This window comes from Panulirus ornatus, chromosome 3 (genome assembly GCF_036320965.1).
Source record: "Panulirus ornatus isolate Po-2019 chromosome 3, ASM3632096v1, whole genome shotgun sequence".
Taxonomy (NCBI): Eukaryota; Metazoa; Arthropoda; class Malacostraca; order Decapoda; family Palinuridae; genus Panulirus; species Panulirus ornatus.
This window is the reverse complement of record NC_092226.1, coordinates 29,512,444-29,528,391: the sequence shown is the minus strand read 5'-3', so window position 1 is coordinate 29,528,391 and position 15,948 is coordinate 29,512,444. Positions and strand designations below refer to the sequence as shown.

At 40.7% G+C, this 15,948-nt stretch overlaps 1 protein-coding gene across 1 annotated transcript in view; it reads left to right on the top strand.

The window, feature by feature from the left end:
• Nucleotides 1–15,948, top strand: part of LOC139761823 (ras GTPase-activating protein 3-like) — a 165,459-nt gene that overhangs the window by 60,801 nt on the left and 88,710 nt on the right. Inside the window, exon 3 of the mRNA XM_071686327.1 lies at nt 13,446–13,552. Within this exon, the coding sequence (XP_071542428.1) occupies nt 13,446–13,552 (107 nt within the window). The remainder of the gene's footprint in view (nt 1–13,445; nt 13,553–15,948) is intronic.

The following is a 15,948-nucleotide window of genomic DNA, read 5'->3' as shown; positions in this document are numbered from 1 at the left end:
CTTTGAAGAATGATGTAAGAAATACTTAGAAAAGCAAATGGATTTGTATGTAGCATTATGGATCTGGATAGAGTTGATAGAGATGCTGTGTGGAAGGTATTAAGAATATATGGTGTGGGAGGCAAGTTGTTAGAAGCAGTGAAAAGTTTTTTTCGAGGATGTAAGGCATATGTACGTGTAGGAAGAGAGGAAAGCGATTGGTTCTCAGTGAATGTTGGTTTTGCAGCAGGTGTGCGTGATGTCTCCATGGTTGTTTAATTTATTTATGAATGGGGTTGTTAGTGAGGTGAATGCAAGAGTTTTGGAAAGAGGTGCAAGTATGCAGTCTGTTGTGGATGAGAGAGCTTGGGGAGTGAGTCAGTTGTTGTTTGCTGATGATACAGCGCTGGTGGCTGATTCGGTGAGAAACTGAAGAAGCTGGTGACTGAGTTTGGTAAAGTGTGTGAAAGAAGAAAGTTGAGAGTAAATGTGAATAAGAGCAAGGTTATTAGATACAGTAGGGTTGAGGGACAAGTTAATTGGGAGGTAAGTTTGAATGGAGAAAAAGTGGAGGAAGTGAAGTGTTTTAGATATCTGGGAGTGGATTTGGAAGTGGATGCAACAATGGAAGCGGAAGTGAATCATAGGGTGGGGGAGGGGGCAAAAGTTATGGGAGCATTGAAGAATGTGTGGAAGTCGAGAACATTATCTCGTAAAGCAAAAATGGGTATGTTTGAAGGAATAGTGGTTCCAACAATGTTGTATGGTTGCGAGGCGTAGGCTATAGGACAGAGTTGTGCGGAGGTGGGTGGATGTGCTGGAAATGAGATGTTTAAGGACAATATGTGGTGTGAGGTGGTTTGATCGAGTAAGTAATGATAGGGTAAGAGAGATTTGTGGAAATAAAGAGAGTGTGGTTGAGAGAGCAGAAGAGGGTGTTTTGAAATGGTTTGGTCACATGGAGAGAATGAGTGAGGAAAGATTGACCAAGAGGATATATGAGTCAGAGGTGGAGGGAATGAGGAGAAGTGGGAGACCAAATTGGAGGTGGAAAGATGGAGTGAAAAAGATTTTGAGTGATCAGAGCCTGAACATGCAGGAGGGTGAAATTGGAGGGTGAATTGGAACGATGTGGTATACCGGGGTCGACGTGCTGTCAATGGATTGAACCAGGGCATGTGAAGCATCTGAGGTAAACCATGGAAAGTTCTGTGGGGCCTGGATGTGGAAAAGGAGCTGTGGTTTTGGTGCATTATTGCATGACAGCTAGAGACTGAATGTGTACGAATGTGGCCTTTGTTGTCTTTTCCTAGTGCTACCTCGCACACATGAGGAGGGAGAGGGTTTTTATTTCATGTGTGGCAGGGTGGCGATGGGAATAAATAAAGGCAGACTGTATGAATTATGTACATGTGTATATATGTATATGTCTGTGTGTGTGTTTATATATATGTATATGTTGAGATGTATAGGAAAGTATATTTGCGTGTGTGGACGTGTATGTATATACATGTGTATGTGGGTGGGTTGGGCCATTCTTTCATCTGTTTCCTTGCGCTACCTCGCTAATGCGGGAGACAGCAACATAGCAAAATAAATATATATATATTTTTTTTTTTTTTTTTTTTTTTTATACTTTGTCGCTGTCTCCCGCGTTTGCGAGGTAGCGCAAGGAAACAGACGAAAGAAATGGCCCAACCCCCCCCATACACATGTACATACACACGTCCACACACACAAATATACATACCCACACAGCCCTCCACGGCCCACCCCGGACGCTCCACATGCCCTGATTCAATCCACTGACAGCACGTCAACCCCTGTATACCACATCGCTCCAATTCACTCTATTCCTTGCCCTCCTTTCACCCTCCTGCATGTTCAGGCCCCGATCACACAAAATCCTTTTCACTCCATCTTTCCACCTCCAATTTGGTCTCCCTCTTCTCCTCGTTCCCTTCACCTCCGACACATATATCCTCTTGGTCAATCTTTCCTCACTCATTCTCTCCATGTGCCCAAACCATTTCAAAACACCCTCTTCTGCTCTCTCAACCACGCTCTTTTTATTTCCACACATCTCTCTTACCCTTACGTTACTTACTCGATCAAACCACCTCACACCACACATTGTCCTCAAACATCTCATTTCCAGCACATCCATCCTCCTGCGCACAACTCTATCCATAGCCCACGCCTCGCAACCATACAACATTGTTGGAACTACTATTCCTTCAAACATACCCATTTTTGCTTTCCGAGATAATGTTCTCGACTTCCACACATTTTTCAAGGCTCCCAAAATTTTCGCCCCCTCCCCCACCCTATGATCCACTTCCGCTTCCATGGTTCCATCCGCTGACAGATCCACTCCCAGATATCTAAAACACTTCACTTCCTCCAGTTTTTCTCCATTCAAACTCACCTCCCAATTGACTTGACCCTCAACCCTACTGTACCTAATAACCTTGCTCTTATTCACATTTACTCTTAACTTTCTTCTTCCACACACTTTACCAAACTCAGTCACCAGCTTCTGCAGTTTCTCACATGAATCAGCCACCAGCGCTGTATCATCAGCGAACAACAACTGACTCACTTCCCAAGCTCTCTCATCCCCAACAGACTTCATACTTGCCCCTCTTTCCAAAACTCTTGCATTTACCTCCCTAACAACCCCATCCATAAACAAATTAAACAACCATGGAGACATCACACACCCCTGCCGCAAACCTACATTCACTGAGAACCAATCACTTTCCTCTCTTCCTACACGTACACATGCCTTACATCCTCGATAAAAACTTTTCACTGCTTCTAACAACTTGCCTCCCACACCATATATTCTTAATACCTTCCACAGAGCATCTCTATCAACTCTATCATATGCCTTCTCCAGATCCATAAATGCTACATACAAATCCATTTGCTTTTCTAAGTATTTCTCACATACATTCTTCAAAGCAAACACCTGATCCACACATCCTCTACCACTTCTGAAACCACACTGCTCTTCCCCAATCTGATGCTCTGTACATGCCTTCACCCTCTCAATCAATACCCTCCCATATAATTTACCAGGAATACTCAACAAACTTATACCTCTGTAATTTGAGCACTCACTCTTATCCCCTTTGCCTTTGTACAATGGCACTATGCACGCATTCCGCCAATCCTCAGGCACCTCACCATGAGTCATACATACATTAAATAACCTTACCAACCAGTCAACAATACAGTCACCCCCTTTTTTAATAAATTCCACTGCAATACCATCCAAACCTGCTGCCTTGCCGGCTTTCATCTTCCGCAAAGCTTTTACTACCTCTTCTCTGTTTACCAAATCATTTTCCCTAACCCTCTCACTTTGCACACCACCTCGACCCAAAACACCCTATATCTGCCACTCTGTCATCAGACACATTCAACAAACCTTCAAAATACTCATTCCATCTCCTTCTCACATCACCACTACTTGTTATCACCTCCCCATTTACGCCCTTCACTGAAGTTCCCATTTGCTCCCTTGTCTTACGCACCCTATTTACCTCCTTCCAGAACATCTTTTTATTCTCCCTAAAATTTACTGATAGTCTCTCACCCCAACTCTCATTTGCCCTTTTTTTCACCTCTTGCACCTTTCTCTTGACCTCCTGTCTCTTTCTTTTATACTTCTCCCACTCAATTGCATTCTTTCCCTGCAAAAATCGTCCAAATGCCTCTCTCTTCTCTTTCACTAATACTCTTACTTCTTCATCCCACCACTCACTACCCTTTCTAAACAGCCCACCTCCCACTCTTCTCATGCCACAAGCATCTTTTGCGCAATCCATCACTGATTCCCTAAATACATCCCATTCCTCCCCCACTCCCCTTACTTCCATTGTTCTCACCTTTTTCCATTCTGTACACAGTCTCTCCTGATACTTCTTCACACAGGTCTCCTTCCCAAGCTCACTTACTCTCACCACCTTCTTCACCCCAACATTCACTCTTCTTTTCTGAAAACCCATACTAATCTTCACCTTAGCCTCCAATATATATATATATATATATATATATATATATGATTTGGTAAACAGAGAAGAGGTAATAAAAGCTTTGCGGAAGATGAAAGCCGGCAAGGCAGCAGGTTTGGATGGTATTGCAGTGGAATTTATTAAAAAAGGGGGTGACTGTATCATTGACTGGTTGGTAAGGTTATTTAATGTATGTATGACTCATGGTGAGGTGCCTGAGGATTGGCGGAATGCGTGCATAGTGCCATTGTACAAAGGCAAAGGGGATAAGAGTGAGTGCTCAAATTACAGAGGTATATGTTTGTTGAGTATTCCTGGCAAATTATATGGGAGGGTATTGATTGAGAGGGTGAAGGCATGTACAGAGCATCAGATTGGGGAAGAGCAGTGTGGTTTCAGAAGTGGTAGAGGATGTGTGGATCAGGTGTTTGCTTTGAAGAAAGTATGTGAGAAATACTTAGAAAAGCAAATGGATTTGTATGTAGCATTTATGGATCTGGAGAAGGCATATGATAGAGTTGATAGAGATGCTCTGTGGAAGGTATTAAGAATATATGGTGTGGGAGGCAAGTTGTTAGAAGCAGTGAAAAGTTTTTATCGAGGATGTAAGGCATGTGTACGTGTAGGAAAAGAGAAAAGTGATTGGTTCTCAGTGAATGTAGGTTTGCGGCAGGGGTGTGTGATGTCTCCATGGTTGTTTAATTTGTTTATGGATGGGGTTGTTAGGGCGGTGAATGCAAGAGTTTTGGAAAGAGGTGCAAGTATGAAGTCTGTTGGGGATGAGAGAGCTTGGGAAGTGAGTCAGTTTTTGTTCGCTGATGATACAGCGCTGGTGGCTGATTCATGTGAGAAACTGCAGAAGCTGGTGACTGAGTTTGGTAAAGTGTGTGAAAGAAGAAAGTTAAGAGTAAATGTGAATAAGAGCAAGGTAAGTAGGTACAGTAGGGTTGAGTTAAGAGTAAATGTGAATAAGAGCAAGGTAAGTAGGTACAGTAGGGTTGAGGGTCAAGTCAATTGGGAGGTAAGTTTGAATGGAGAAAAAGTGGAGGAAGTAAAGTGTTTTAGATATCTGGGAGTGGATCTGGCAGCGGATGGAACCATGGAAGCGGAAGTGGATCATAGGGTTGGGGAGGGGGCGAAAATCCTGGGAGCCTTGAAGAATGTGTGGAAGTCGAGAATATTATCTCGTAAAGCAAAAATGGGTATGTTTGAAGGAATAGTGGTTCCAACAATGTTGTATGGTTGTGAGGCATGGGCTATGGATAGAGTTGTGCGCAGGAGGATGGATGTGCTGGAAATGAGATGTTTGAGGACAATGTGTGGTGTGAGGTGGTTTGATCGAGTAAGTAACGTAAGGGTAAGAGAGATGTGTGGAAATAAAAAGAGCGTGGTTGAAAGAGCAGAAGAGGGTGTTTTGAAATGGTTTGGGCACATGGAGAGAATGAGTGAGGAAAGATTGACCAAGAGGATATATGTGTCGGAGGTGGAGGGTACGAGGAGAAGTGGGAGACCAAATTGGAGGTGAAAAGATGGAGTGAAAAAGATTTTGTGTGATTGGGGCCTGAACATGCAGGAGGGTGAAAGGAGGGCAAGGAACAGAGTGAATTGGATCGATGTGGTATATCTGGGTTGATGTGCTGTCAGTGGATTGAATCAAGGCATGTGAAGCGTCTGGGGTAAACCATGGAAAGCTGTGTAGGTATGTATATTTGCGTTTGTGGACGTATGTATATACATGTGTATGGGGGTGGGTTGGGCCATTTCTTTCGTCTGTTTCCTTGCGCTACCTCACAAACGCGGGAGACCGGCAAAAAAAAAAGAAAAATATATATATATATATATATATATATATATATATATATATATATATATATATATATATATATATATATGCTCTGTGGAAGGTATTAAGAATATATGGTGTGGGAGGCAAGTTGTTAGAAGCAGTGAAAAGTTTTTATTGAGGATGTAAGGCCTGTGTACGTGTAGGAAGAGAGGAAAGTGATTGGTTCTCAGTGAATGTAGGTTTGCGGCAGGGGTGTGTGATGTCTCCATGGTTGTTTAATTTGTTTATGGATGGGGTTCTTAGGGAGGTGAATGCAAGAGATTTGGAAAGAGGGGCAAGTATGAAGTCTGTTGTGGATGAGAGAGCTTGGGAAGTGAGTCAGTTGTTGTTCGCTGATGATACAGCGCTGGTGGCTGATTAATGTGAGAAACTGCAGAAGCTGGTGACTGAGTTTGGTAAAGTGTGTGAAAGAAGAAAGTTAAGAGTAAATGTGAATAAGAGCAAGGTAATTAGGTACAGTAGGGTTAAGGGTCAAGTCAATTGGGAGGTAAGTTTGAATGGAGAAAAACTGGAGGAAGTAAAGTGTTTTAGACATCTGGGAGTGGATCTGGCAGCGGATGGAACCATGGAAGCGGAAATGAATCATAGGGTGGGGGAGTGGCGAAAATCCTGGGAGCCTTGAAGAATGTGTGGAAGTCGAGAACATTATCTCGGAAAGCAAAAATGGGTATGTTTGAAGGAATAGTGGTTCCAACAATGTTGTATGGTTGTGAGGCATGGGCTATGGATAGAGTTGTGCGCAGGAGGGTGGATATGCTGGAAATGAGATGTTTGAGGACAATATGTGGTGTGAGGTGGTTTGATCGAGTAAGTAATGTAAGGGTAAGAGAGATGTGTGGAAATAAAAAGAGCATGGTTGAGAGAGCAGAAGAGGGTGTTTTGAAATGGTTTGGGCACATGGAGAGAATGAGTGAGGAAAGATTGACCAAGAGGATATATGTGTCGGAGGTGGAGGGAACAAGAAGTGGGAGACCAAATTGGAGGTGGAAAGATGGAGTGAAAAAGATTTTGAGTGATCGGGGCCTGAACATGCAGGAGGGTGAAAGGAGGGCAAGGAATAGAGTGAATTGGATTGATGTGGTATACCGGGGTTGACGTGCTGTCAGTGGATTGAATCAAGGCATGTGAAGCGTCTGGGGTAAACCATGGAAAGTTTTGTGCGGCCTGGATGTGGAAAGGGAGCTATGGTTTCAGGCATTATTACGTGGCAGCTTAGAGACTGAGTGTGAACGAATGGGGCCTTTGCTGTCTTTTCCTAGTCCTACCTCGCACACATGATGGGGGAGGGGGAAGGTATTCCACGTGTGGCGAGGTTGCGATGGGAGTGAATGGGGGCAGACAGTGTGAATTGTGTGCATGGGTATATATGTATGGTCTGTGTATGTATATATATATGTGTACATTGAGATGTATAGGTATGTATATTTGCGTGTGTGGACGTGTGTGTGTGTATACATTGTGCATGGGGGTGGGTTGGGCCATTTCTTTTGTATGTTTCCTGCGCTACCTCGTAAACGCGGGAGAGAGCGACAAAGCAAAATAAATAAAAAATTATATATATATATATATATATATATATATATATATATATATATATATATATATATATATATATATATATATATATAAATGTGAATAAGAGCAAGGTTATTAGGTACAGTAGGGTTGAGGGTCAAGTCAATTGGGAGGTGAGTTTGAATGGAGAAAAACTGGAGGAAGTGAAGTGTTTTAGATATCTGGGAGTGGATCTGGCAGCGGATGGAACCATGGAAGCGGAAGTGGATCATAGGGTGGGGGAGGGGGCGAAAATTCTGGGAGCCTTGAAGAATGTGTGGAAGTCGAGAACATTATCTCGGAAAGCAAAAATGGGTATGTTTGAAGGAATAGTGGTTCCAACAATGTTGTATGGTTGCAAGGCGTGGGCTATGGATAGAGCTGTGCGCAGGAGGATGGATGTGCTGGAAATGAGATGTTTGAGGACAATGTGTGGTGTGAGGTGGTTTGATCGAGTGAGTAACGTAAGGGTAAGAGAGATGTGTGGAAATAAAAAGAGCGTGGTTGAGAGAGCAGAAGAGGGTGTTTTGAAGTGGTTTGGGCACATGGAGAGAATGAGTGAGGAAAGATTGACCAAGAGGATATATGTGTCGGAGGTGGAGGGAACGAGGAGAAGAGGGAGACCAACTTGGAGGTGGAAAGATGGAGTGAAAAAGATTTTGTGTGATCGGGGCCTGAACATGCAGGAGGGTGAAAGGAGGGCAAGGAATAGAGTGAATTGGAGCGATGTGGTATACCGTGGTTGACGTGCTGTCAGTGGATTTAATCAAGGCATGTGAAGCGTCTGGGGTAAACCATGGAAAGCTGTGTAGGTATGTATATTTGCGTGTGTGGACGTATGTATATACATGTGTATGGGGGGGGGTTGGGCCATTTCTTTCGTCTGTTTCCTTGCGCTACCTCGCAAACGCGGGAGACAGCGACAAAGTATAATAAATAAATAAATATATATAATATTATATATATATATATATATATATATATATATATATATTTTTTTTTTTTTTTTTTTTTTTTTTTTTTTTTTGCCGCTGTCTCCCGCGTTTGCGAGGTAGCGCAAGGAAACAGACGAAAGAAATGGCCCAACCCACCACCATACACATGTATATACATACGTCCACACACGCAAATATACATACCTACACAGCTTTCCATGGTTTACCCCAGACGCTTCACATGCCTTGATTCAATCCACTGACAGCACGTCAACCCCGGTATACCACATCGCTCCAATTCACTCTATTCCTTGCCCTCCTTTCACCCTCCTGCATGTTCAGGCCCCGATCACACAAAATATTTTTCACTCCATCTTTCCACCTCCAATTTGGTCTCCCTCTTCTCCTCGTTCCCTCCACCTCCGACACATATATCCTCTTGGTCAATCTTTCCTCACTCATTCTCTCCATGTGACCAAACCATTTCAAAACACCCTCTTCTGCTCTCTCAACCACGCTCTTTTTATTTCCACACATCTCTCTCACCCTTACGTTACTTACTCGATCAAACCACCTCACACCACACATTGTCCTCAAACATCTCATTTCCAGCACATCCATCCTCCTGCGCACAACTCTATCCATAGTCCACGCCTCGCAACCATACAACATTGTTGGAACCACTATTCCTTCAAACATACCCATTTTTGCTTTCCGAGATAATGTTCTCGGCTTCCACACATTCTTCAAGGCTCCTAGAATTTTCGCCCCCTCCTCCACCCTATGATCCACTTCCGCTTCCATGTTTCCATCCGCTGCCAGATCCACTCCCAGATATCTAAAACACTTCACTTCCTCCAGTTTTTCTCCATTCAAACTCACCTCCCAATTGACTTGACCCTCAACCCTACTGTACCTAATAACCTTGCTCTTATTCACATTTACTCTTAACTTTCTTCTTTCACACACTTTACCAAACTCAGTCACCAGCTTCTGCAGTTTCTCACATGAATCAGCCACCAGCGCTGTATCATCAGCGAACAAAAACTGACTCACTTCCCAAGCTCTCTCATCCCCAACAGACTTCTTACTTGCCCCTCTTTCCAAAACTCTTGCATTCACCTCCCTAACAACCCCATCCATAAACAAATTAAACAGCCATGGAGACATCACACACCCCTGCCGCAAACCTACATTCACTGAGAACCAATCACTTTCCTCTCTTCCTACACGTACACATGCCTTACATCCTCGATAAAAACTTTTCACTGCTTCTAACAACTTGCCTCCCACACCATATATTCTTAATACCTTCCACAGAGCATCTCTATCAACTCTATCATATGCCTTCTCCAGATTCATAAATGCTACATACAAATCCATTTGCTTTTCTAAGTATTTCTCACATACATTCTTCAAAGCAAACACCTGATCCACACATCCTCTACCACTTCTGAAACCACACTGCTCTTCCCCAATCTGATGCTCTGTACATGCCTTCATCCTCTCAATCAATACCCTTCCATATAATTTGCCAGGAATACTCAACAAACTTATACCTCTGTAATTTGAGCACTCACTCTTATCCCCTTTGCCTTTGTACAATGGCACTATGCACGCATTCCGCCAATCCTCAGGCACCTCACCATGAGTCATACATACATTAAATAACCTTACCAACCAGTCAACAATACAGTCACCACCTTTTTTAATAAATTCCACTGCATGATCAAGTATATTCCTATGAGTCCACGGGGAAGAGAGATGGTCAGTGAGAATGATTTGGTAAACAGAGAAGAGGTAGTGAAAGCTTTGCGGGAGATGAGAGCCAGCAAGGTGGCGGGTTTGGATGGTATTGCAGTGGAATTTATTAAAAAAACGGGGTGACTTTGTTGTTGACTGGTTGGTGAGGATATTCAATGTATGAATGGTTCATGGTGAAGTGCCTGAGGATTGTCGGAATGCATGTATAGTGCCATTGTACAAAGGCCAAGGGGATAAAGGTGAGTGTTAAAATTACAGAGGGATATGTTTGTTGAGTATTCCTGGGAAATTATACGGAAGGGTATAGATCAAGAGGGTCAAGGCATGTACAGAGCACCAGATTGGGGAGGAGCAGTGTTGTTTCAGAAGTGCTAGAGGATATGTGGATCAGGTGTTTGCGTTGAGGAATGTATGTGAGAAACACTTGGAAAAGCAGATGGATTTGTATGTAGCATTTATGGATCTTGAGATGGCTTATGATAGAGATGCTCTCTGGAAGGTATTAAGAGTATATGGTGTGGGAGGCAAGTTGCTAGAAGCAGTGAAAAGTTTTTATCAAGGATATAAGGCATGTTTACGAGTAGGAAGAGAGGAAAGTGAGTGGTTCCCATTGAATGTTCATTTGCGGCAGGGGTGTGTGATGTTTCCATGATTTTTTAATAAGTGGATTTATATATGTATTATTTATTATACCTAATAGCTGTCTCCCACGAGAGCGAGGTAGTGCTAGGAAACAGATGAAGAATGGCTCAACCCACCCACATACACATGTTTATACCTAAACGCCCACACACGCCCGTATACATACCTATACATTTCAACATATACATGATATACATACACAGACTTACATATATATATACACACATTCCTACGAGTCCATGGGGAGATGAAACCCGATAAGTTCCCAAGTGCACTCTCGTTTGATAATCACATCATCATGGGAGATACAAGAAAGAAATGTGTCAGTTGATGTACAACAAAGAGACGTAGCACTAATGCCATTTGGTTATCAGGTGACTTTTTTACCAACTGGCATCCTAGCTATATCTCTTCGTTGTATATCAACTGACTTATATTTCTTTTTTGTATCTCCCCTGATGATGTGATTGTTACACAAAAGTGTTTCACTTCCCGTGGACTCATAGGAATTTCTTGATCATGCACAAAATTGTAATCCTTTCTAATATATATACACATGTACATATTCATAATTGCTGCCTTCATCCATTCCTGTTGCCACCCCACCATACATGAAATAGCATCCCCCACCTAGGAAAAGGCAAAAAGGCCACATCCGTTCACACTCAATGTCTAGCTGTCATGTGTAATGCACTGAAACCATAGCTCCTTTTCCACATCCAGGCCCCACAGACCTTTTTACGGTTTACCCCAGATGCTTCACATGTATGTATGTATGTATGTATGTATGTATGTATGCATGCATATGTGCCATATATATACTACATCTTAAGTAAATCGTGGAAGGATACTTGTCTTTCGTAGGTTGGAAGAAGTTGGACAGAAAGGAAGGCTAGTTTATGATTAGGAAATATATGAAGCAATTAGTGTCGCTGGCTTGTCATTTGTTTGGACAGTGAGGTCATTACTGATTGGCAAAGGATACCTGGACTGAGCAGAAGGTTGCAGTAATTGAAAAGTAGTGAGTGATGGAATGAGGCATATATTACAATGGAAGGTGGGGAGGTGATTTAGATGATTCTGAATCCTAGGGATCATAGAGAATCTCACACAACTCATGGGATAGATTAATCCTGGAGAGGAAAGTTTATTTAAGGATTTTGCACAATGTAGACTGTGCAGCATTAGGCCATATAACCTATCAAATTATAGGATTGATTTGCCTTAGAGTTGTGCAACTGGATCATGTCAAATGGGAATCTTTAGATAGATCTCTGTTCCAGAGAGGTCATTGCATTTATACTTTTTATGTTACATGCAGGGTTTTTTATTCATTGGCAATAGGTGCTAATGTCATGACCTTAGTTTGGATCTTATTCTTTCATTTTGATCCTGCAGGTAATTTATTGATTATTTTTCAAGGTTCAATGGCTCTAATAACATATACTGGCTTATTATGTTTTGCTTTGGTCAGATGGGTAAATTTTCTTGGCTACTTCTCATTTTAGGAGGTTTTACCCTCCTCAGAGCAAGTGCTATCTTTCAGATGCTCTCTCTCAGATGGTGGTGGTGACAACTGTATTTTGTGTATTTTTATTTTGTATTATCTTTGAGGATTTGGATACTGATGAAACATGATTGTTTGTAAAATTTTTTGTGATATGTTAGAAGGCAAAATTTGCTTGGTAATTGTCAAACTAGAATGCTCACTGTGATCACAAATAAATCAGTAAAGTAAATATTGTTTTACCACGTTGGTTGAGGTTTGTGGCAAACCTTGGGAATGAAGACCACTTCACCTTGTACAACTGCAGTTACAAATAAAACAAGTAAAGTTCATAACAATTTGATGATGATGCTTATAGCCTGTTGTTTTTCCATATAGTAGGATATTACATTTTGCTTTTCCATTACAACTTAGCTAGATATTTAAGTTATTTGAGCCGTCTGCTCAGTGAACAAAGTTGCTTGCCATGTAGATCATTAGTATTGTATAGTTAATTTTTTGTGGCATTGATATTTTATCCTTGTCTTCTCGTTTCACATTGGTGTTGGTTTGTTAATTGGAGCAGTGGTTGTTGGGAAAAATGTAATTCATACAATTATGAGGTAGCAAGCATTAGTTTTTAAGTAAAGAATGGGACTCATAGTCCAAGAAATTTAGTTGGATTGGAAAAGTTAAGCATTTGAATTTATGCCTGATATGTTTTATTATTTTGTGATATGAAAATTTCTTTCTTTCCCTATAACTATGATCTAGCACATTTCAAAAGACAGGTTTTACACTTTCTCAAAAATTCATAGATACTTTCCCTTGTCTTTTCTTTTTCTGTTTCGTAATTCTCTCTATATTTTAATTGAGGCCTGGCCTTGATGTGGACTTTTGTCTGTGACTGGAGCCTTCAACATTAAGTAAGAATAAAGAATTAACTGGATAGTCATGTTTGTTAGAGCAGTAGTGAGTTGATAGCATAGCCAACCAAAAATGAGCAGTTGTATAAGTAATGTATATAGAATTGCATTTAAAGGCATGAAATATGAATGCTATATAGTTATAGGAATTAAGCATTCACTGTGGTTGTACTTGAAGTTAGATAAATTCACCTTTTTGTTGTATGTAGATGTGCTGTTTTTGACACATCTTAAAGATGGAATTTGTTTATGAAATTCATACAATTAATTTATTCTTTATTATTTCTGCAGAATAATGATCAAGCGAGCACAAGGCAGAAAAAAATTTGGGATTAAGAACTTCAAAACTCGCTTCTTCAGACTCACCACACATAGTCTTTCTTATTCTAAGACAGAAGGTTAGACCCAAAGATATTTTCTTTGTTATTCATTACTATGTAACTCCAAAACTTGTGTACTATTTAACACACTCGCACCAGTTTTATAGATTATAATCCATTGTGTTGTATGTCCTGCTAACTTTATTTCTACCCCTCACACTTGCATCTCATTAACTTCCCCAGAAGTATTTTTGTTTTTTAAATGTTTTATCAGAGTTGTCTCAATGGTTACCTTCCTTTATTTCTATTTGTAGGTGTATGTATCTTTGATAATATTTATATTTTATTTATTATTTACTTTGTCGCTGTCTCCTGTGTTAGCGAACCATTTCAAAACACCCTCTTCTGCTCTCTCAGCCACACTCTTTATACTACCCCACATCTCTCTTACCCTTTCATTACTTATTCGATCAAATCACCTAACGCCACATATTGTCCTCAAACATCTCATTTCTAGCGCCTCGCAACCATATATCATTGTTGGAACCACTATTCCTTCAAGCATACCCATTTTTGCTTTCCAAGATAACATTCTCGATTTCCACACATTTTTTAACGTGCCCAGAACTTTCGCCCCCTCCCCCACCTTATGATTCACTTCCACTCCATGGTTCCATCCGCTGCCAAATCCACTCCCAGATATCTAAAACGCTTCACTTCCTCTAGTTTTTCTTAGATAGATGTATATATATTCTAAGATTGTATTGCCGATATTGCAAATGATCAGTGCTTAGTACACCTGAACAATGCCAGCTTCTTGAGGAGTTTGACTGACCTGGGCCCCATAGCAGTTGAATGGGAATTCCACTTGTTAGTCTTCTGATTCATGTTACTGGGGATGTTTGGAGGCAGTTCTGTTGTCTCTCTTATTTAAAAAGAATGAAATATACCATTCACAGTGAACGTGTGGACCATAAGGGCCATGAATGTAAGCATAGATATCTTAGTGTTTAAGCATACTAGGTTTGAGTCAGACTAGTAAATAAGGAAAAGGAGAGAAGAATAATGGTTATTGGATGGTGTAGCCAAAGAAAGTATGAAGTTATTGGGATTTAGACTTAAGATGGATTCAGTGTAGGTTGCATTGATGTAATAGTGATATAGGCCACCAAATTATAAGTAGATAGAGAGGAGATAGGAATAGTAGTTGAAATAGTTTGACTGAAGTTTGCAAAATAATTGGGATTGGGTAAAATTGTCTATGGAATGATTGAATTAAACTTTTGGAAAAAAAAGTGTAGAAATCCATTGTTTTTACAGTGAATGATGTGTTTATTGATATACAAGACTTTTTGTTTCCTTTACTTGAATTTGTGCTAACTGGATCTCATTATTGACAAATCATACATTCCAAGATTCAGACTCGGGGAAGTAAGTTAGTCAGGGTAATGGGCCATCCAAGAGTCACAGAATACATTCAGCCATATTTAATCAGAATGGGAAATGCTCTAACATCTTTAACGTTGTATTTTATACACATTGAAAATTGGAGATTCTAACTTGCATGTTTATGCAGGATATTGAGATTATTTTATATGATACACCATTTGGAAGGAGTGATCAGTAATTCTCAAGTTTAATTGTTTGATAAAGGTGGACATTAAAAGAGCAGAGGTGAAAGAAGACATAAAGAGGAGATAGAATTGTGGAAACTAAACGAACATCATGACAATTTCTGTGGTAAGGTGGGCTAGGAAATAGAATTCAGGAACCAGGACTTTTTAGTGAGAGGCTTTGTGAAATTTACAGTGAAGGAGTAGAGCCATGGTTTCTTCAAGCCTCAGATACAGAGGGAATAGTAAGAAAGAAGTGAGAATGATTTTATAAAAGATGTTAAAAAAGTAAAGGAGCTTTGAGATGTGCAGTGGCAAAGATATAGACAGCACACCAGGCAGCCAGCATTTGCAAGGTATGCAATAAGAGTGCAGAATGAATGGAATTTGAATACATGGATAGCAAAGATAGAACAAAGAAACTTTGAAAAGAATGTTATGGAGAAGGCTTTTTCATTAATTCATCAGGACTCATTTGTCAGTTAAGGAGCAGCTAATCAGGTATAGGGATTCAGAGGGAAATATTGTAAAGGATGATGTAAGATATGTGGGAAATTGAATAACAGTTTCAAAAGTGTTCTTACAATGCAAGACCTTATAACCCCAACACCAGTGATATGGAATGGGGAGGAGGCTTTGGAGATAATTTTGATATCTAGTAAAGACATTAACAGAATACTAAAAGGACTTGACCCATACATGGTGCATGGTCCCGATGATATTTCACCACTTGCCAATGATTGTGCAGATATGCTAGATAAACCACTTGAATTACTGCTCATGTCACTGGAGAGAGGCAGAGTGTCAAGGGAATGGAACAGGGCAAACATCATACCTGTTTATAAGAAAGGTGATGGGGAG